Source organism: Oryx dammah, unplaced genomic scaffold (assembly GCF_014754425.2).
Source record: "Oryx dammah isolate SB20612 unplaced genomic scaffold, SCBI_Odam_1.1 HiC_scaffold_25, whole genome shotgun sequence".
In the NCBI taxonomy this organism is placed as follows: domain Eukaryota; kingdom Metazoa; phylum Chordata; class Mammalia; order Artiodactyla; family Bovidae; genus Oryx; species Oryx dammah.
Genome location: NW_024070209.1, coordinates 102614381 through 102632705, shown reverse-complemented (window position 1 = coordinate 102632705; position 18325 = coordinate 102614381). Strand labels below are relative to the sequence as shown.

The window sequence follows — 18325 nt, the reverse complement described above, 5'->3', positions numbered from 1 at the left end:
CACCAGGCTGGCACCAGGCTGCTGCCAGGGTGTGGGTGTGAACTGCCAGCCAGGCAGTCCCTGAGAAACAGCCTCGCAGGGGTGCCAACTAAGATGGCGACAAAGGGGCACGCAGGGCTCTGGGAACAGAGTGGACAGTGTGGGGGGTGGGGGCCGCATGAGGCTGAGTGCAGTGGGGGGGGTCAGTGAAGTGGGGGGCAGGCGTCCAGGAAACGAAACCCCTGGGGCCCAGCCCCCCAGCAGACATGGCCTGGCTGGGAGCAGCTCCCAGCATGCCTCCCTCTGTCCCATCGCAATGACCACAGAAGGTCCCGATCACTGGGCTCCCCGCTGCTGGCCCCTCGTCGCGTACCCTGGCCCCCAACTCAGCAGACGGCAGCAGAGGGCCGAGCAAGGGCAGGGACTGGCGCCTCCCACCCAGGCCAGGGCCCTTGTGCGGCAGCAGAGGGACAGAGGTGTGGCGACAGGCTGTGGCAAGGCGAGTGGACGTGACGGATGACGCCGAAGCTAAAACATTTGACAGCCTGAGATCACTCCTGCACCCAGCACGGGCCACCCTTGGGCTTTCAAAACACATGGCCTGGAGTCGACTCTTTGCTACAAAGCTGTGCACCCTGCTGATGGCCAGGAAGGAAGCCTCCCTCTGAACCACAGCAGCGTCCGGAGGGCGAGGCAGCCAGTGCAGTGCCCAGGCCCCGCAGTGCCATCACCAAGGCCGCCTGGCCCTGCAGGGCTCCACACACAGCCTTGGTCCTCCTGCCGCCCAGCACGTCCCCCAGTCAAGTCTCAGAAGGCCCAGCCACCCTGCCTGCACACCTCGGAGGTCAGGAGAGGGAGAAGCTTCCCTGCATCAGTCAAGCGGGATGAAGGGTCACCCTGGGACCCCAGATGCTGGTGTGGATGGTCACAGCCTCCAGAAGCGGGCAGGCTGGCGGGCCCCGCTGGCTTCCGAGGAGATGTCAGGCCTCACCCACTCCAACACCACTCGTTTCGGGGACCGCGTGGTGCCCCCACCTGCCCAGATTCCTGGGCGAGCAGGAAGGTGAGCCTGGCCTGACCCCCACCGGTGGCTCCCCTTCCTTGCGGAGTCCCTGGTTTCAGGCCACAGGGCTGGAGAGCAACTTTTACTCTGCTGGTTGGCCTGTCTTCTGAAGGAAGCGTGCTCTGCTGAGCTGTCCACTCAGGTTCAGGGAAGTGCCAGGCCAGGAACGTCTGCCCTGCGGTCACGCCCGAGACACACGGGGGGCGCGCCGCTGCAGCGCCTCTACCGGAAGAGCCGGTACGCCCGGGGCAGGCGCCCGTCCCTGCTGGCCAGCGCCGTCTGCACGTGCTCGTAGGCGGGCAGCTCGCTCAGGTCCCCTAGCGCGGCCACAGCAGGCTTCCCGCGGAGCATCTTGGAGGCCACCCTCTTGATGTCCTCCGGCTTCACGTCACCTGGCACAGGAGCAGAGGTGTCAGGACCACCCCGCACACTGCAGCCCAGCCCTCTCTACACTGTGGTGGTAGCCCTGAACAGACTGGGGGGGAGGTCCCCCGCCATCGCCCCCCACCTGCCGGGAGCGGCGCTAGGGACTGCAGAGTGTCCAAGTGCAGCCAAGAGTGGGCTGCCGCGGGTCAGGGCGAGGTCTCAGTGAGCAGGCAAGGGTCAGTTTCAGACACACAAGGACGTGCTCATTCCCAGGAAGTTAGTAATAACCAAGGGAAAAAACAGACCTCATCTGATTCACCTATACAACTCTACAGGAGAGGGAAAACTACCCCCTCAGGGCTGCATGGACAGTGGATGGGGTTGGAACCAGGGGGATGAGGGGCCGTACACACAGCCCAGCCTCAGAGGAGGGACTGACATCCCAGGAACTAGTTTCCTACAGAAGATGAGGCCTTGGGGAGGTCGGAACTGTGGTTCTCAAGCGCCAAGGGGCTTCTCCGAGGGAAGACAAGAGTTCATGCACAGGTGGGGCGAGCGTGGTTCCCAACAGGCCTCCACACTCAGGAGACACTTCACCCTAGTGAGGCGCCTCCACAAGGCGGCAGGCGAACCCTTCTGGGGTTGCAGACCCAGAGCAATCTGCAGAAGCTGAGACACAGGCAGATGAAGCTTAGGGCACGCCTGGATGTCCAAGCAGGGAGACCACCAACGCCTGGTACAGAGTCGCCGTGGGGGCTGCTGCCCCTCCACGTGCAGCGGGCTCCGGCCACACGCTCCACCCAGGTCCCCACTGAATGTGTTAAACCTGGAGGGGCTGCGAGGCCCGTGTGTAAGGGGGCAAAAAGCTGGGGCGGCACGAGTAAGGTGCTGAGCTGGCGTTGGCAGGGCTGGGAAGCACGTCGGGCGAAGGGCAAGGCGGAGCACGAGCCCGCGGGGGCCCCACCTGGGAACCCTACTCACGGATGAGTGCGCACAGCTCGTGGGGCAGCTTCCTGGAACGGGTGGCCAGCACCTGCCTCCCCACGTCCTCAAAGATGACGGGCCGGGCCTCCAGGTTCATCATGAGCATGGACATGAGCTGCGTCTTGGCCCGCTCCAGCTCCACCTGCGGGGGCACGTGGCTCAGTCCTCGTGCCCCACCACCCAGCCCCTGGCACGCGGCGCAGGTGGCAGGGGCTGACAGACGTGTCCTGAGGAAGGGTCTTCGCTTACCCTGGCTGAATAAGGGAGGAAACCCCCCCAGGCCCAGGCTTTCGCCCAAGTCACCATCAAGTCCCGCCGTGCTTTATCCTCGGGGCTTTCTGGGTCAGGGGGAACCGCACTAACAGGACCCTGGCCACCTTCCAAACAGGCACAAGTCCTGCCTCCCTGGAGTGCTTGTGTTTAAACAGTTTGCCATGTGACACAAGCAGGAGAAACCTCAAATCCCCGAACTGCAGGACCCCAAAGGGGGCCGCACATGGCAGTCACAAGGAAAACAAATCAGATGTCGGCTCCAGGGCCTCCCCCAAGCCCAGGAGCAAGGCCCAGGCCGCAGAGCTCACGCTACCAGCTCTGCACGTGGGGCCTCTGGGACCAAGTCGGAGGTCGAAGACTTTCTGAGAGCCCAGTGGGTCACGTCCCTGAGGTCCAACCCGGAGCTCGAGGGGAGAGACGGGGCTGAGCAGAGGTGCAGGCCGCCTGCTAGGGGCTCAAAGGCCTGGAGAAACATCAGCTACTGACTCCGCATCACTGAAGTATGATAAGTCCTGACCTAACACAGGTCTCATTCACTTTTACAACTTCAGGCAAATACTTTTTGTCTCAAATTGGCTTCGCCTGAGAGAAAAACACTATACTATTTTTCTGGGAGGACGCTAATGAAGTCAAATATAAACTTTCAAATGTGCTTTTATTGTTAAGACCATGCTTCTTTTTCTTATTAGGAAAGAAACATGTGGTAACTGCATAGTCTGCAGATGGGACATGCAGAAAGCAGCTCTAGAGGTGAAGCACTAGCCCAGAGGAGACGGCGCACGCGCCGGGCTCTCTGCTGCTGGTGCCTGTAGGTGTGTGTGAGCATGGTCCACACGGCCGTGTATATAGAACCTGCTCATTTGTGCCAGCTCTGGTCCAGGAAAATACAAGACTTCTAAGTGTGTATGGTATAAAAAACAAACAAGGAAACAAAACTTAAAACAAACCAGAACCAGAAAAGGTGAGACAAACACCCCAGGTGGCTGGCTTGTTCTGTGGGGCACTTCTCCGGTTCCTCCGCAGGTGGCTGAGGCGCCATGGGGCGGGCCCAGGAGGCCAGGCTGGGGGCTCCTCAGCAGGGACACCAGCAAGGACGGGCCCCTCGCCTGCGGGCAGCACTGTCCCCGCTGAGCCGCTGCTGGGGTGGGCGTGGAGCACAGGCCTGCTGCTGGCCGCCCCCTTGCCACACTCCCCGCCAGCCAGCACCACGGATGTACTCACCACGTCCACCGTCCCCGCCAGCCAGCACCACGGATGTACTCACCACGTCCACAGTCCCAGCCATTAGGACAAACTCCTTTGTGATGATTTCCACCATCTCTCGAACCTGCATGAAAGCGGGAAGCACAAGCGTGCCAGCTGAGCCCCGTGGCCTGCGGCCCCCGGTCCCCAGGGGAAAGCGGCCCACCCTCACCTGTCTGGGGTCAGCGCTGGCGTGAATGCACAGCAGGCCCGTGTCCTCGTAGCTGTGGTGGTAGGAGGTCGCGTTGTACATCCAGTGGTGCCTGCGAGGGACACAGGAGAGGCGTCATAGCCCCAAAGTGGGTTCAGCTGGGCTGGGGCCCCGACACAACGGGACGCGGCGTGCCCAACCCACCTGTTGAGCACGTTGAGGTAGAGCCTGGTGAACATGCCCTTGCCGGGCCCGCCGGCCGAGAAGGAGCCGCCCCCGCCCATCATCATGTTCAAAACCGCAAAAGGGATGAAGTCCCCTTCCTGTGGGGACACCAGGGCGGTGGGGGGGGGGGGGTCAGTGGGGGGAGGGGAAGCCCCCCCCTGGGGGCCCCTGGGGGGGGATCAGTGGAGGGAGGTGAAGGGCCCTCCTGTGAGGACATGGGGGGTAGGGGGAATGAAGTCCCCCTCCTGCAGGGACATGGAGGGGGCGGTGACGTCCCCCTCCTGTGGGAGGCTGGAGCAGCGCTCAGCAGGGCAATGCCCACCCCAGACCCCTGGCCAGTGGGACGCACCAGGAAGGAGCAGCTCTCCAGGCCGATCATGATGTGCGTGAGCTCAGGGAATGGGGCGGGGCCCAGGCTGACGCTGGACATGTCTCTCTCCAGCTGCAACCAAGCAGAATGGGCACGTGCTCTGAGGGACGGGCCACTGGGTCTTGGCGCTCCTCAGGCCAAGGGCTCTCTGACCAGGCCTACAGAAGTCACGCGTGAACATTGCGGGGCCCTGGAGAGGCGAGAGCCACTCAAGCCTCCGGCTCTGGCCCAACTCAGTTCTAAGCAGGATTTGGGTTAAGGTGAAGCCGTGACAACACCATCAACTCAAACACCCACAGGATAAACGTAAGATGGCACCTAAAGAGAAGTCCAAGAAAGAACGCGCAGCCTGAGGTCATGGCGTTACCTTGACGATGCCCCCGGTGTACTGAGCCACCGATCTGTCCACGTGCACGGCCGCCCCAGTGCCCCAGGCAGGGCAGGTCCCCAGGAGGTACTTCCGGGCGCACTCGACCAGCTGCGTGTGCTCCACCCCTACACCAGCCAGCACCATGCGGTCAGGGGTGTAGTAGTTCCTCAGGTAAGAGTGCAGCACCTCCCGGTCGATCTTTCCGATGTTCTCCGCGGGGCAGAAACGGTGGAGGCCCACCGTGTTTTCCCTGTACGCGGCCTTGGCACAGGAAGCGAGAGGAGCACGAATGACAAGGAGAAGGCGGCCAGGCCCCAACGAGAGCGCTGGCCCGTGGGACTCCCACCCGACGGGACAGCCCGCCGGCTGCTTGGTTCAGCTGCCGTTTGGCAGAGCAGCTGTGTGTGTTTACAAAAATAGTAAAACCTGCCTCTCCAGAATGAGAACTCACAAGAAACGTAAAAGGCACATCCCAGAGCTCTCACTGCTCTGAGGACTGGAAAGTTTACAACGGGCACAACTGACACACTGAGAAACCCCAGACGTCCCCAGAGGTGGCCCCGAGGCCGCCCCGCGCCCCCCACACCTCGTGAATCATCTCGGTGAGGAGCGGCTCCGGGTCGGGCCGCATGTTGAGGTCCTCCAGCTCAAACTGCACAGCCATGCGCGTCATCTCAATTTCCTCGTCTGCAAAGAACCAAATCGAGGCTCAGGAGCCACCTGGAGCCTGGATCCCTGAACAGGCCATGTCGCTGACCCGTGGGCACTGGCAGTCTCCTCTGCCTTCCCCTGGGACAGTCCCGAGGGACGTCTGTGCGAGTCGGGGGGACAGGGCACACCCTGCAGGCAGACTGGAGAAATGGGCATGCTCCGGCACGAGGCAGCCACACGGACCTGCTCCGAGGCCCAACCTCCTCCCATGACAGGCAAGCGGGTCCCCAATCGTCCACCCAGACACGTGCACAGACCAACATCGGGGGGCCATTTCCTCAGGCCACTCGAACAAATGCCAGAGGACCGTGAATGTGGTCCTGTAGCCTGGGACCCCTGCACCGCCCCACCGCCCCAAGGCCAGGCTGCTGTGAAACACCACAGCCAGCCCAGTCTGGCCCTGCTCCTGGCAGGGAGCTCAAATCCTGCCGTTCTTAAGGCTGTGGGAGGCGGGGGGAGACAGGCATGGAGACTCCTGGTAGCACACCATTCAGTATCTAAACGCCACACCAGAGGCCTTTCTGAAATGAAGGGGCCTTTCCACTGCAGATGTCACACAGCAGAGAGAGGCATGTCACGCACCCAGCATCAAGCACACTTCCAACTGTGAGTGTGGTTCCCAGGGTCCCTGTGCCAGCCGCCCCTGGTCGGGCACTGTGCTCCTCCCCAGGGCAGGACGCTGACACAACTCCAGGCACCCCAGCCCCAGGGACCCCTCAAGCAGCCAGAGCGCACACCTGTCAGCCTGGGGTGCAGGACCACGTCTGCCAGCAAGCCCACCACGGTGTCCAGGCCCTTAGAATCAGCAGACACAGCGTACATGGTGGTGTCTCTGAGAAAACCAACAAAACCAATCCTGGCGGCACTGAGGTCACAACAGGTGTTCGCAGGGTGGGGGGGGGGTAACGCCACTCTGCATCCAGGCTCAGCCCACACCTGGTGCTGCTCCCCTTTCCTGTTGTATAGTACGAACCCTCGGCAGGCAGGATTCACACCTGCACGCAGGCTAAGCGCTGGAGGGGAAGACACTGTCCAGCCAACGAGCGGGGCTCTGAGCGGTTGTCGCCAGCACAGGCCCCTCCACAGCTGTTCCTGCCACCCGTGCTGCACGTCTGCTGCGTGGCCGGTCCATGGGGTGCACACCTGGCCTCAGACAGCAGCACTGAGATGGGACAAGCGCACCAAGTCACCTCGGAAGGGGAAGCACGGGCGCTGGAAGCCAGAGCCACAAGTACAGGCGGAGGGGCGGTCAGGCAGGAGGCCACAGAGAGCACAGAGAGGAGCGAGCCCTGGAGCAGAGACGGCCCCCGGGGCCTCTGCAGGGAAGGGGCCATCCTGAGCAGGTCAGCGAGAGAGGACCAGATGGGGAGCGGAGAGTGGGTGGGCTACGTGGGAGCAGGACTCAGGCCCGCCTGACCAGCAGGGGACCTGGGGACACGGAGGGAGAGGTTCTAGATGGCATCGCAGGCAGAGTTGGACTTCGCTCACAGGCAGCTGGGAATCACCAGCTTCTCGGCAGACTTCTTTTTGAACACGTGAACACAGAGACCACGCTAACGCTAATCCTTGTCATTTCACCATGTAGCGTTCAGATGGAAATAGCCCACCACTTAAAAAAGTGTGGCCTGGGGCTTCCCTGGGGTCCCTGCATTAGGATGCTGCACTTCCACTGCGCGAGGCAGCAGCTCGATCCCGGGTCAGGGAGCTGATAATGAGGCTCCACACGCCCCCAAAGCGTGATCTTTGCTCATCTCATATTGCCCTGAACAGAGCTTTCTGAACACGCCCTACGCTAGACAGATGCCACCTGTCTTTGTCCACCACACCCCTAGCTGTCTGTGAACCCCCCTCCCAAACAGATCCCTGCCTCTTCAGGCTGAGCCTCTGCAATTGCTCTCTCCAGGTCTGAACCGCTGTCTCCCGTCGTTCCACCTGGCAAACTCCCTCAAGAACCAGGCCCAACGTCAAGTCACTTTCCTGACTCCAGACCGAGTTAGAGGCCCATCCTCCACGCTCCCACCACACCCTGGGTCCCTGGCTCTGACGTCCATCACCCGTGGGGCCACCCTCTCCCTGCTCTGTGAGCACCGTGGAGACCCCATGCCCAGCTGGCAGCCCATCTCCAATGACTGGGAAACGGCCTCCTGGAGACCCTGTGGCCCTCCAAGTTTGTCCACTCTTCCAATTCGCCACCAGCTCTCTGCCTGGACCAGGGCTTGCTTCTCATCATTCGGCTCCACAGCCTCTTCAAGGGAGGGATTCAGGGGACTGTGAGCAAGGAGGAGAGCTGGAGCTCCATGCGATGCGAGGGGAATCTGTGTGTGAAGCCGGCATACCTTGATGTCTGGCAATCACAGATACCCCCATGCTTCTCCAGGGTAAGCAGAATTTCATCCTTGCTGCCAAATCGATCAGTAGACTAGAAAAATAAGAGAATCTAAATAAGCAGTCCAAAACAACCTCCAAAATACAATTTTTAAGAAAATACTTTACTTTTGCTTTCAAAGCACATTAGATCAACCTTTTTTAAACTCAAATACCTTTAATTAATATCAACTCAGCAACTTAATCACTTATGGAAATTGCCATTCTAAAAGAGGAAAACTGGATAGGTTCTTCCCAAGCATAGACTCAAAATGACCAACTGGACACTGACCGAAAATGCCAATTTTTCCAAAAAGTGAGCAATTCCACTAAGATATTTCGCTTCGTATCTTGATCCAGAGTTAATAAGAACTGGTGATAAAAAGAAAATTGACAGATTAAACCAAATGTTCAAGAGAAAACACTTAAGACTAAACAGCCAAATTTAAACACGTGACAGTGATGAGTATGTACACTGTCTTGACTCTGAACACTTCACAGCTGTATACATACGTCAGCATTTACAGAACTGTTCACGTTATGCTCGCCATAGAAAATTTTTAGAGCAAAAGAAAGGTAGTTAAAGTTGCTTGCTCAGTTGTGTCCGACTCTTTGCAACCCCGTGGACTTCCGTCCATGGGATTCTCCAGGCAAGAATACCGGAGTGGGCTGCCATTTCCTTCTCCAAGGGATCTTCCCGACCCAGGGATCGAACCTGGGTCTCCTGCATTGAGGGCAGACGCTTTAACCTCTGAGCCACCAGGAAACCCCCACAGAAAAGTAGAAAGGGGGAAAAAACCCACCACCGAGACGGCCACTGTCCATCCTCCCGCTGCTAGATTTTCAGATGCTATGCTTTTTCACTTAGCATACAGTTCATTAACTATGCCCTAATTACAACTAACAGTCAATTGAGGTGTGTGCATTTTGTAACAAACAGGAACACCCACAACACTACCAACAGTACTTACTTCCTACTGTACAGAATTGTCCAAACTTATTCTGGGATGCCACACGGAGTCCATTGTCCAGTGTGGTAACTTTGGTTTCGAACTTTTCTTGTCCGTCAACCGAAGCAAAAACAGGCTTGGGTACTCCGGGCAAGGGGGAAGAGAGGGGGATGTTGGGGTAGGCACCACCACTGCTGAACCGTCTGTATGCAGGGTCTCCAAACCTGAAACAGAGAAGGCGGTCCAGGTATGAGAAAAATGAGATGATGCAGACTTCCCTGGCACTACAGTGGTTATGACCCGGCACTTTCACGGCCGGGGCCCAGACTCAATATCTGCTCGGGGAACTGACATCCTGCAAGATGCCTGGAACGACCAGAAAAAAAAAGAGAGAGAGAGAACAAGGTAAACCGTGGTGGCCACCAAGGTGCAGCTGTGCTTTTCACGCATCAGAAAAGTCTGTACCTCCTTATGTAGAGGATTTCTACACCATCCCAGGCACAGGGCAGAGGGGTGACCAAGAGCACCACTGAGGGAACAAACTCTGGCTGAGCCCAGGCACTTGAGGCAAGCTGGTGCTGTGTCTGTCAAACAGTACTAACAGCCCCTTAGGGGTGGGGGCTGTGTGGGTTAAGCCAATTTCTACTCACAGAGCACTTGACCAAGCTCTGCCCTTCAACAGTCCCCCTGGAGTCTAAATGGAAGCCACACCTCTTCACCAGGTCCCAAAGGCTTTGTATGGTCTGACCCCTGACTCACTCTCCAAACTCATCTCCTAACCCGGCGACCCCGCCACACCAGGTGCGCCCACTGGCCCGCTGTTCTCTCTCAACACACTGGGCTCATCACTCCCACAGCTGGGCCTGCCTTCTTCACCCGCACTGCTCACAGCGCTGGCCCTTCTCTCACTCCCCACCTCTCCTGGCTTAAACGTCACCTCCTTGGAGGCTGCTCTTCATTCTTCCTGAAGTTGTCTCCTGTTTCCTACCGCTGAACTGCGGCTTCAAAGCTGATACGCTGGGTGCGCGATTGTCTGAACCAACCGCCTGGTTTCTGTCATCACAGCACCCGGCTCCCACGCAACCCCTGTACACAGCGAGAAGGCAAAACCCCACCTGTCGCCTAAACGCAAGTGCCCGTGTGGGAAAGGCCCGAGGTCCAGAGGAGAAGGCGCACAGCACGGCGGCCCAGGGCACGGCTCTGGCCACCACGGAACCCTGGCTCCGCGGGCTCGGCCTCACAAGGGGACACGCGGCCGGAAGGGGCCCGAGGCGGAGATGACACGAGACCTCGGAGAGGCCCCCGACCGCCCGGGAGAAGCGGGAGGGAGAGGAGAGACGGATGAAGCTCGGGGCCAGAGCCCGGGGCGCCAGACGAGGAAGCCCCCCCGTCGCCTCGGGGACGGGGCCGGGGTCCCGCACCCCCAGCCCGCTGACCGGCCGCCGCGCCACGGCATGGGGAAGCCAGAGGCGGGGCGTCCAGAAGGGCTCGGGCTGCCCCGGGCCCCGGCCGGCCCCCGGCCCGCCCTCGGCTCACCTCGGCCGCGAGCGGCCCCACGAGCCCGCGCCCCGCAGCAGCCGCGTCGCCGCCAGCACCATGGCCGCCATCTTGTGGCACCGCCCACCGCTTCTGTCGTCACTTCTTGCTCCGCCCCCGGCGCCCCGCCCCCCCGGCGTCCGCTCGCGGCGCTCGGCCTCGCGCTTCCGGTGCGCGGAGCGGAAGCAGCGGCCGGAGGCTCGGAGCGGCGGCCGAGCGGCGGGCGACGGAGGCGGGCGACTCGGGCCGCGGCCGGGACGGAGCCGGGGCCATGGGGCCGCCGCTGCCGGGCTGAAGAGGGCCGGCGCCGCGCAGCCCGCGGCGATGGCGGGCTACGCGCGCCGCCCGGGCGTCACCCCGCTGTCCCGGGCCCGGAGCCTCGTCATTCCGGACGGTGAGCGGGCGGGGGGCGGGCGGGCGGCCGCGGCCCAGCGGCCGCGCTGAGGTCCAGGTGAGGCGGGCGCGCGGGTGAAGAGTCGCTCTTGTTGTTATTACAGCTCCCGCGTTCTATGAGCGCCGGTCTTGTCTCCCCCAGCTAGACTGTGAGCGCCCCCCAGCCAGGGACCTGGAGTCCCACTTCTTCGGCTTTCGGCCGACGTTTATGTGCTATATGCCCAGTCCGGTGCTAGCTTCCGTGGGAGACACAGGTGAGAGACGAGCTTCAGGGACCCCGCCCTCCCCGGGGCCGGCGCTCCTTGCGGTACCGCGCGGTAGCGCAGCTCACCTCCGGCCTCGCGATGACCACTAACCCCACCGGGTGCCGGGCCCTGGGAGTCCCGCCGCCTGGAGCGCACAGTCAGATAGTGGAGAACCCCCCGCCCCGGCCCCAGCCAGACAGTTCCAGTAGACCGCAGTAAATGTTGGCTTAGAGGTAGGCCGAGGGTGAGCACAGAAAACCCTGTCTTTCTTCTTAAGCCTTCAGCAGACCAGGCTTAAACCATTCTCTAGTCCCCGCAGCTGGGCGGAGGCCAGCTTTAGTTCCTCCTAATTCTCCCCAGGTGGCTAACACTGCTTGGCCTTAAGGGTATTCCGGGGAGTTTAAGCGGTTCTGTAGGGGTCTGAGAGCCATTGACCACCCACAAGGGCGTTCAGGAGGTACCACAAGACGCCTGCCCTACTGGGCGTCAAACCCATCGGGAGGTTTTTCAGAATCACAGATGCCAAGGCCCGTGTCCAAAGGCAGGAGCCCATGGGCGTGAGCTTTAAACGTCCTCCAGGCTGTGAGAAACCGCTGCACTAGAGACCCCGTGTCAGAGAAAGCTGGGGTCACAGAGCACTCGTGTGGTCACAGTGGGGTGATGGTGTCTCTCTGCAGATTTTGGCTATGGAAAGGGGAAGTGTGCTAAGCAAGGTTCACCAGGAGCTCAGAACACACACTTTGGAGGTAGAGTAGTTCGGTAATCCTTTGCTTTTCTCTCCATCCACGTCTCCACGTGCCAGGCGTGTGCCCAGGGGTGGGGCTGTAGATCTGACAGCGTATAACTAGTATACTTGGAGCCCAGAAGAGCCAGTGGGAGTGGAGCCCCACAGATCTGATCTTCACCGTCGGGTGGAGGGAAGGAGGGAAGTCACGCCTGAGGGGTCTGAAGAGACGGGGGTGGAGCTGAAGTCACGGGAGCCAACTTCACACAGGACTAGCAACTGGGCTGGGCGTCATCGGTGGGCTGAAAGGGCCGAGGTGTGGCTGCCTGGGTCCCCAGGGAGTGGGGGAGAGAAGGGAAAGCTGAGGTGAGGCAGGAAGAGGCTGGCGGCGGAGCAGTGACTCGACATCTGCCGGGCCCGCTGCAGGCTGCTCCTGGAGCCTCTGGCTGGGAGGGGGCCCACGAGCGCCTTCGCACTCCCCAGGTGGAGCCTGATGGCAACAAGGTGCAGGGGGCGCAGGGCTGGGGACGGGAAGGAGGGTCTCGGGCGCCCGAGTCGGTCCATACTGTCAGGCAGCTGGTTGTCTCCCGGCATCACCGGGGTCTGGGGAAGGACATGAGCATTCCCGATGTAGGTAGGGTCGCGTTCAGGCGAGAGCAGTGAATAGGAGCTCCCTCTGAGGGCCTTCCAGAGGCTTTTTGCCTGAGTGACACCTGGTATCTTTCAGATGATAAACTCGGAGATCTCGAAGCGGCAAACCCATTCTCCTTTAAAGAGTTCTTGAAGACCAAGAACCTGAGCTCGTCGAAAGAGGACGCCGACAGCAGGGTTTACTCGAAGGTAAACCCGAGGCCACGTCTGCAGCGACCCTAGAAACCCTCCAGACATCTCTCCTGACGCGCGCGGGATGAGGGGCGAAGCAGGCAGTTGGTGTGCCCCGCGGAGCTGCAGCGTGGGGTTCAGGGCCGCCGGGCTCCGTGCTCTCTGTGCCAGCAGCAGACGTCTGGGAGGGACGGCCTGCAGCGGCCCCAGTCTGAGCATTGCTTCCCCGCCTTCTCTAGGAAGCCGCGAGGCACCCACTGGGACTTGACTGCACCTCCCCAGCTTCCCAGACTGTGGGCTATGGCCTGGAATATCAGCAACCATTTTTCGAAGACCCGACGGGGGCTGGCGACCTCCTGGACGAGGACGAGGAGGACGGGTGGAACGGGGCCTACTTGCCGTCCGCCGTGGAGCAGACGCACTCCTCCAGGGTGGCCGCCAGCACATCGCCCTGCAGCACGTACGTCTCCTTTTTCTCCAACCCGTCGGAGCTGGTGGGGCCCGAGTCTCTGCCCCCATGGACGCTGAGCGACTCCGACTCTCGCATCTCCCCGACGGGGAGCCCCAGCGCTGACTTCACAGCCCACGGAGAGAGTCTGGGGGACAGGCACCTTCGGACGCTGCAGATAAGTTACGAAGCAGTAAGTGATGGGGGTGTTGCGTCGGCACCCCGCCCTGGTCACTGCTCGTGCCTGAGCAGCATTCTTGGAGGATGCCGGAGCCCCCAGCGTCCTCCATGGCCTGGGGTTTGGGCTCCAAGGACGAAAGTCTGTGCTGCAGCTGCGGCAGCGTCCCTGTGCTGACCATGTAGGCGCCCGGAAAGTCCCAAGGAGGAGTGGCAGAGGACTGCCAGGGGGCCAGCCTCCGGCGTAAACAGAGGCAGGGGGAGACCCTCAGAGCGCTGCCCCTCGGAAAACGGTCCATTCCAGGCAGCAGTTGGGGACAGCTTGCCTGGTGAAAAGACTACAGTCGTTTAGAAAGAGTTATTCTGAGTAAAAGTGGAGTCTGACAGGTTCTAAAAAGCAGCCACTTCTGTTCTCTTTTTCTCTGCGTGGACTGTAGAGCGATCCTCTGGAATGGTTTTGCTTATTAAGTTCCAGAGCCAAACTGTGAAAATGAAGACTCCTTTTGAGTGAGACTCTGAGTTTCTAATAAGGATTTTCTTTTTCTGCAGCTGAAAGATGAGAATTCTAAGCTAAGAAGAAAGCTGACTGAGGTTCAGAGCTTCTCTGAAACTCAAACAGAAATGTATGTAAGCTTTTAGATAGGCTCGCAATTCAGCCATGTCCTGACTCTCAGAAACCACTGTGAAAGCAATAATGAAGTAGCAGGGTTGGATGGAGCCCGGGTTTCATTGCGTTAAATCCTCAGTGTCAGATACGTTTCTTATGTTCTGTGTTAAAGTTTATTTGAAAACATGGAGAGCAAAACCAGCCGCACGTGATGGCGGAGCGGCGGGGCTGTCGGTAAGCCGCCCCCACCACCCTGGGCGCCCCGACTGCGAGCTGACTCATGTTTAGCTCCAAGGTTGTGCTTCTCCAGGTGCATTCTGTAACCTCGGGCTCCAGTGGTTTTTATCTGATCAATCCAGTTAAAACTTCTGATACTCTTCTGCTCTTAGAATTAGTCACAGGAGTTACTGATAACCCAGGCTTTTTTTTTTCCTTAACAAGGGTGAGGACACTTGAGCGGAAGTTAGAAGCGAAAATGATCAAGGAGGAGAGTGACTATCACGACCTGGAGTCGGTGGTGCAGCAGGTGGAACAGAATCTGGAGCTCATGACTGTGAGCAGACAGGGTCCTGGTTTGCAGTGGCAGAACTGGGTGGGCCTGCCTGGCCAGGCTTCATGAAGCGTCGGGTGTGCCACTCCCTGTGGGGAGCCCAGGCCGGGGGCCGTGAGCAAGAGTCCCTTACTATGGGCTGCCCAGCCATTGGGTGGGCCCGCCAGGTGATGGGGAGGGACGGGAACGGAGGGGATGTGTGCTGTGTCCAAGCTGCCGTGTCAGTGATGGCTTTTCCTTTCTCTTTTGGTCGGGGGAAATCACAGAAGCGTGCAGTGAAGGCAGAAAATCACGTCCTGAAACTGAGACAGGAGGTCAGCTTGCTCCAGGTAACCAACAAGAGGGCCTCACCAGTTCGCGTGTGAGCGAAAGAGCCTTTGCTCCCCCACCCTCCCCTCCAGTTCCCTCCCAACAACACAAAGCACCCGAGTCAGGACAGTATGAGCTGCCTTCTCGGCCTCCTGGTCGAGCCCCAGACGGGGCTGGGGATGGGTCCCAGCACCCCAGGTGGCGGGCGAGGTGCCAGCACGGCAAGAGGTCATGTCCCTCAGGAGCCCCCCCAGGGCAGGGCGCCTTGTCGTGGGGGACAGATGGGGTGTCCTCTGGTCGCACTACCTCAGGCGTGGTGCTTGGTTTCAGTCGGACGGCCTCTTGTCAGCTTTCCTGTTCAGCCGGGAAAGTCGTAACGTTTCCCCTCCCCGCAGGCCCAGGTCTCTAACTTCAAGCGTGAGAACGAAGCCCTGCGGTCAGGCCAGGGCGCCAGCCTGACGGTGGTGAAGCAGAACACGGACGTGGCCCTGCAGAACCTCCGCGTGGTCATGAACAACGCGCACGCCTCCATCAAGTGAGTGCAGGGCCTTTGCTGCGGTCGAAGCTACAGGCTGGGGGGCGGGGCTCGTGACCCTGTTCACCCCACGGCCATGGGAGGCAGCCTGGGCCAGCAGCCCCTCCCTGTCCGTATGGGGATAACTGACAGCCACTCTCACCTGGGAGGCTTGAGGGTTAGCATCAGGCAGGTCTTAATCGCCTGCAAGACGTCGGCCAGGATTTGGGGTGAAACAGGAGATAGTACTGTCTCTCGTAAAAACACGTAAACTTGCACAAGGCTCCCGGGAGGCATCCCTGGCCGGTGTCCTCTGTCTCCCTGGGTTGAGCTCCGCAGGCAGCGGTGTCCAGCCACAACCGCAGACAGTGACGCCCACCACTTTTAAGTTGAACACACAGTGTATCTGGAAAGTAAATCTAATATTGAACAAACTGCAGCTTTTGCTCGAGACCTTCTTTGCTTTAACGCTCTGGGTTTTTTGTTGTGTTTTTTTTTTGTTGTTGTTTGGGGGTTTATGGGGGATATATTTTGTGGGCGGGGGTGGGGTCAGGATGCACCATACAGCTTTTGGGTTCTTAGCTCTCCAGCCAGAGCTCAAACCCGTGCTCCCTGCAGTGAAAGCGTGAAACCCTAACCACTGGGAAACCAGGGAAGTCCCAGGGCTTTGGTTCCTCCCCCAGAGCAACTGTATGAATCGAAGCCATCTGTCACCTCTGGGCTTTCGTTTCAGGCAGCTGGTTTCTGGAGCTGAAACACTGAACCTGGTTGCTGAAATCCTTAAATCTATAGACAGGATTTCTGAGATTAAAGACCAAGGGGAGGAGTCATGAGATCCTCGGAGGTGCTTCCGGCTCCCAGTTCTCCTCACATCCTGAAGCCACTTCCCGACGGATCCCGAGCTGCCGCGGCGTCTCCGTGTGCAGCCTCCACCCACAGTAAAGCTTTATCCCGAGACACTACCTTCGTGACTGCGGCGGTGTTATTAGCCACACATGGGGGCCGCACCTGCGCTCCTGTGCAGCCTTTCTAGGCGAGTTCCACACCGCTTCATAGACGCTGATCATCTGTTCGAAGGCAATTCTATAAAAGCAGTGATTTTTTTTTTAAGTTAGTAAACGAAAGCAGCGGTTCTGTAGTCAGTGTCTCCCGTCGTCATTCCAGAGCTCTAGGTGTAAGAGGAGTTCCATTGGTCGTCTTTGCTTTTGTCAGTAGAGACACATTATACGAGCCGTAAAGTGCATGCTTGCCTTGGACAGGGACGTGTGCCTTCCTGCCCTCGCTCCGCATGCCCTGGCTTGCCGTCTGCTCCTTCCGCTTCTGGCAGGGGAGGGCTCTTGCCAGGTTGGTGGTCTGAGCACAGACGCCCTGTGCGGTGGTCGCTCTTGTCCCCCTAGGGACCGAGGTCAGCACAGGCGTTCCACGGAGGGACACTATCTAAGAGCATCTCTTCACTGGCCTTCAGACTTGGGAACTCTTTGGCTGGAGGGTTTGATAGGCGTTTCCAGTGGCATCTTGGGCAGCGACGTGCAGGATTCAGGGACGTGAGGCGTGGGCAGAGAGTCCCCGGGTCGGCATGAGGGCTCCCAGGGTGCCTTCCAGCGCCTTCCTTTCGGAAGGGAGCTGTAACATACACTAGATGCCTTTTTGGCTGTTTTTTCCTGTGGGTGTTATTTTTTTTAAATAAATGTCCTTTTCTTTTTGTGTTCAAATCGACAGTTTTCTTATTTAATAAACTAAGTCATATGCAGTGTCCCTTTTTTCCCTAATTGAGCCTGCTCTTCTGTTTGAGAATCACACTGTTACCCTTGTTCTAACAGGTGGTTTGTGCTGGTAATGCAGCTTGTGGGATCAGGGTTTGCCCACAACTGCTGCGGGCCCTGGCCACAGTGACCAGGCACTGTGGACAGCTGTAGGCAGAGCAGGGTTCTGTGTCTCGAGTGGGACACACGAGTCTAGTGTTGGAGTGTTGGCCGTCACTTCAGCGGATTTTCAAGATGTTCACATTGCTAGGCCCTCTGATCTCAGTTCAGAAGTCCACGGGCTTCTGTCCCTAATATAAAGGGCCCCCTCTGGCCTCCTCTGACCTATGTCTTACCCCCACCTACCACCTCCTACTCCCACCCATTGGTGAAAAGTGGGCTCCCAGATCAGTTTTCAGAGCAGACTTGAGACCTGGTAGTCTAGCAGGAGAGTGTTAAGAGTGAGGGTCTCTTCCGTGGGTACATGTGATGGCATGGGTGGCTCTATGCACAGCCCTGCATAGAGGGCACCAGATCACCATCTTTGAGTTCCCTTCACCCACCAGCTCACAGGCCGGGCTGGCTGAGCAAGAGGCAGGGCGGCTTGAAGTGTTCCACAGTAAAAGAAAAAAAACCAGATGACAATTCACACTGGTTTGACTGTTGACCAGGCCGTCTCTGCCTGTGGATCTGAACTCCGTGGGGCTCCAGTCCTGGGCTATCACGCGGTGCTGGGTTAGCTGGGGATGGACCAACAGCTCTGCGGCCCCATCACTGACTCACCGGAAGGGCATGGGCTCCCACCCGTCCCGGGACCCTGGCCGCAGGGAGGCAAATCCCAAAGAAAGGCAATGCCAAAGAATGCTCAAACTACTGCACAATTGCCCTCATCTCACACGCTACTAAAATAATGCTCAAAATTCTCCAAGCCAGGCTTCAGCAATACATGAACCATGAACTTCCAGAAGTTCAAGCTGGTTCTAGAAAAGGCAGAGGAACCAGAGGTCAAATTGCCAACATCTGCTGGGTCATGGAAAAAGCAAGAGAGTTCCAGAAAAACATCTATGCCAAAGCCTTTGACTGTGTGGATCACAATAAACTGTGGAACATTCTGAAAGAGATGGGAATACCAGACCACCTGACCTGCCTCTTGAGAAACCTGTATGCAGGTCAGGAAGCAACAGTTAGAACCGGACATGGAACAACAGAC

At 59.1% G+C, this 18325-nt stretch overlaps 2 protein-coding genes across 8 annotated transcripts; one reads left to right on the top strand and one right to left on the bottom strand.

Annotated features, from left to right (window-relative positions):
* Positions 1 to 494: 494 nt before the first annotated feature.
* Positions 495 to 10819, bottom strand: PMPCA (peptidase, mitochondrial processing subunit alpha). Of its 3 annotated transcripts, none has more exons than XM_040225528.1 (13): positions 10585 to 10676; positions 9070 to 9272; positions 8391 to 8470; positions 8071 to 8153; positions 6472 to 6566; positions 5610 to 5710; positions 5021 to 5284; positions 4633 to 4725; positions 4263 to 4381; positions 4080 to 4170; positions 3930 to 3992; positions 2390 to 2534; positions 495 to 1434 (listed from the first exon to the last, which is right to left on the bottom strand). In XM_040225528.1, the coding sequence occupies exons 1-13, from the start codon at positions 10653 to 10655 to the stop codon at positions 1265 to 1267; spliced, it is 1578 nt and encodes a 525-aa protein (XP_040081462.1). In that variant the 5' UTR covers positions 10656 to 10676; the 3' UTR covers positions 495 to 1264. The 3 variants fall into 3 exon arrangements, 2 of the variants coding, with proteins under 2 accessions (XP_040081462.1, XP_040081461.1); XR_005718490.1 differs by having other exon boundaries at positions 497 to 1434; positions 3887 to 3992; positions 10585 to 10672; XM_040225527.1 differs by having other exon boundaries at positions 499 to 1434; positions 3930 to 4170; positions 10585 to 10819.
* On the top strand, positions 10792 to 17126 carry ENTR1 (endosome associated trafficking regulator 1). Of its 5 annotated transcripts, none has more exons than XM_040225532.1 (10): positions 10891 to 10978; positions 11082 to 11231; positions 11900 to 11968; positions 12674 to 12786; positions 13008 to 13409; positions 13943 to 14016; positions 14442 to 14553; positions 14817 to 14879; positions 15255 to 15394; positions 16111 to 17126. In XM_040225532.1, exons 1-10 carry the CDS (start codon positions 10909 to 10911, stop codon positions 16133 to 16135), a joined length of 1218 nt encoding a protein of 405 aa, XP_040081466.1. In that variant the 5' UTR covers positions 10891 to 10908; the 3' UTR covers positions 16136 to 17126. The 5 variants fall into 5 exon arrangements, with proteins under 5 accessions (XP_040081468.1, XP_040081466.1, XP_040081463.1 ...); XM_040225529.1 differs by having other exon boundaries at positions 16107 to 17126; XM_040225533.1 differs by lacking the exon at positions 11082 to 11231 and having other exon boundaries at positions 16107 to 17126.
* Positions 17127 to 18325: the final 1199 nt, after the last annotated feature.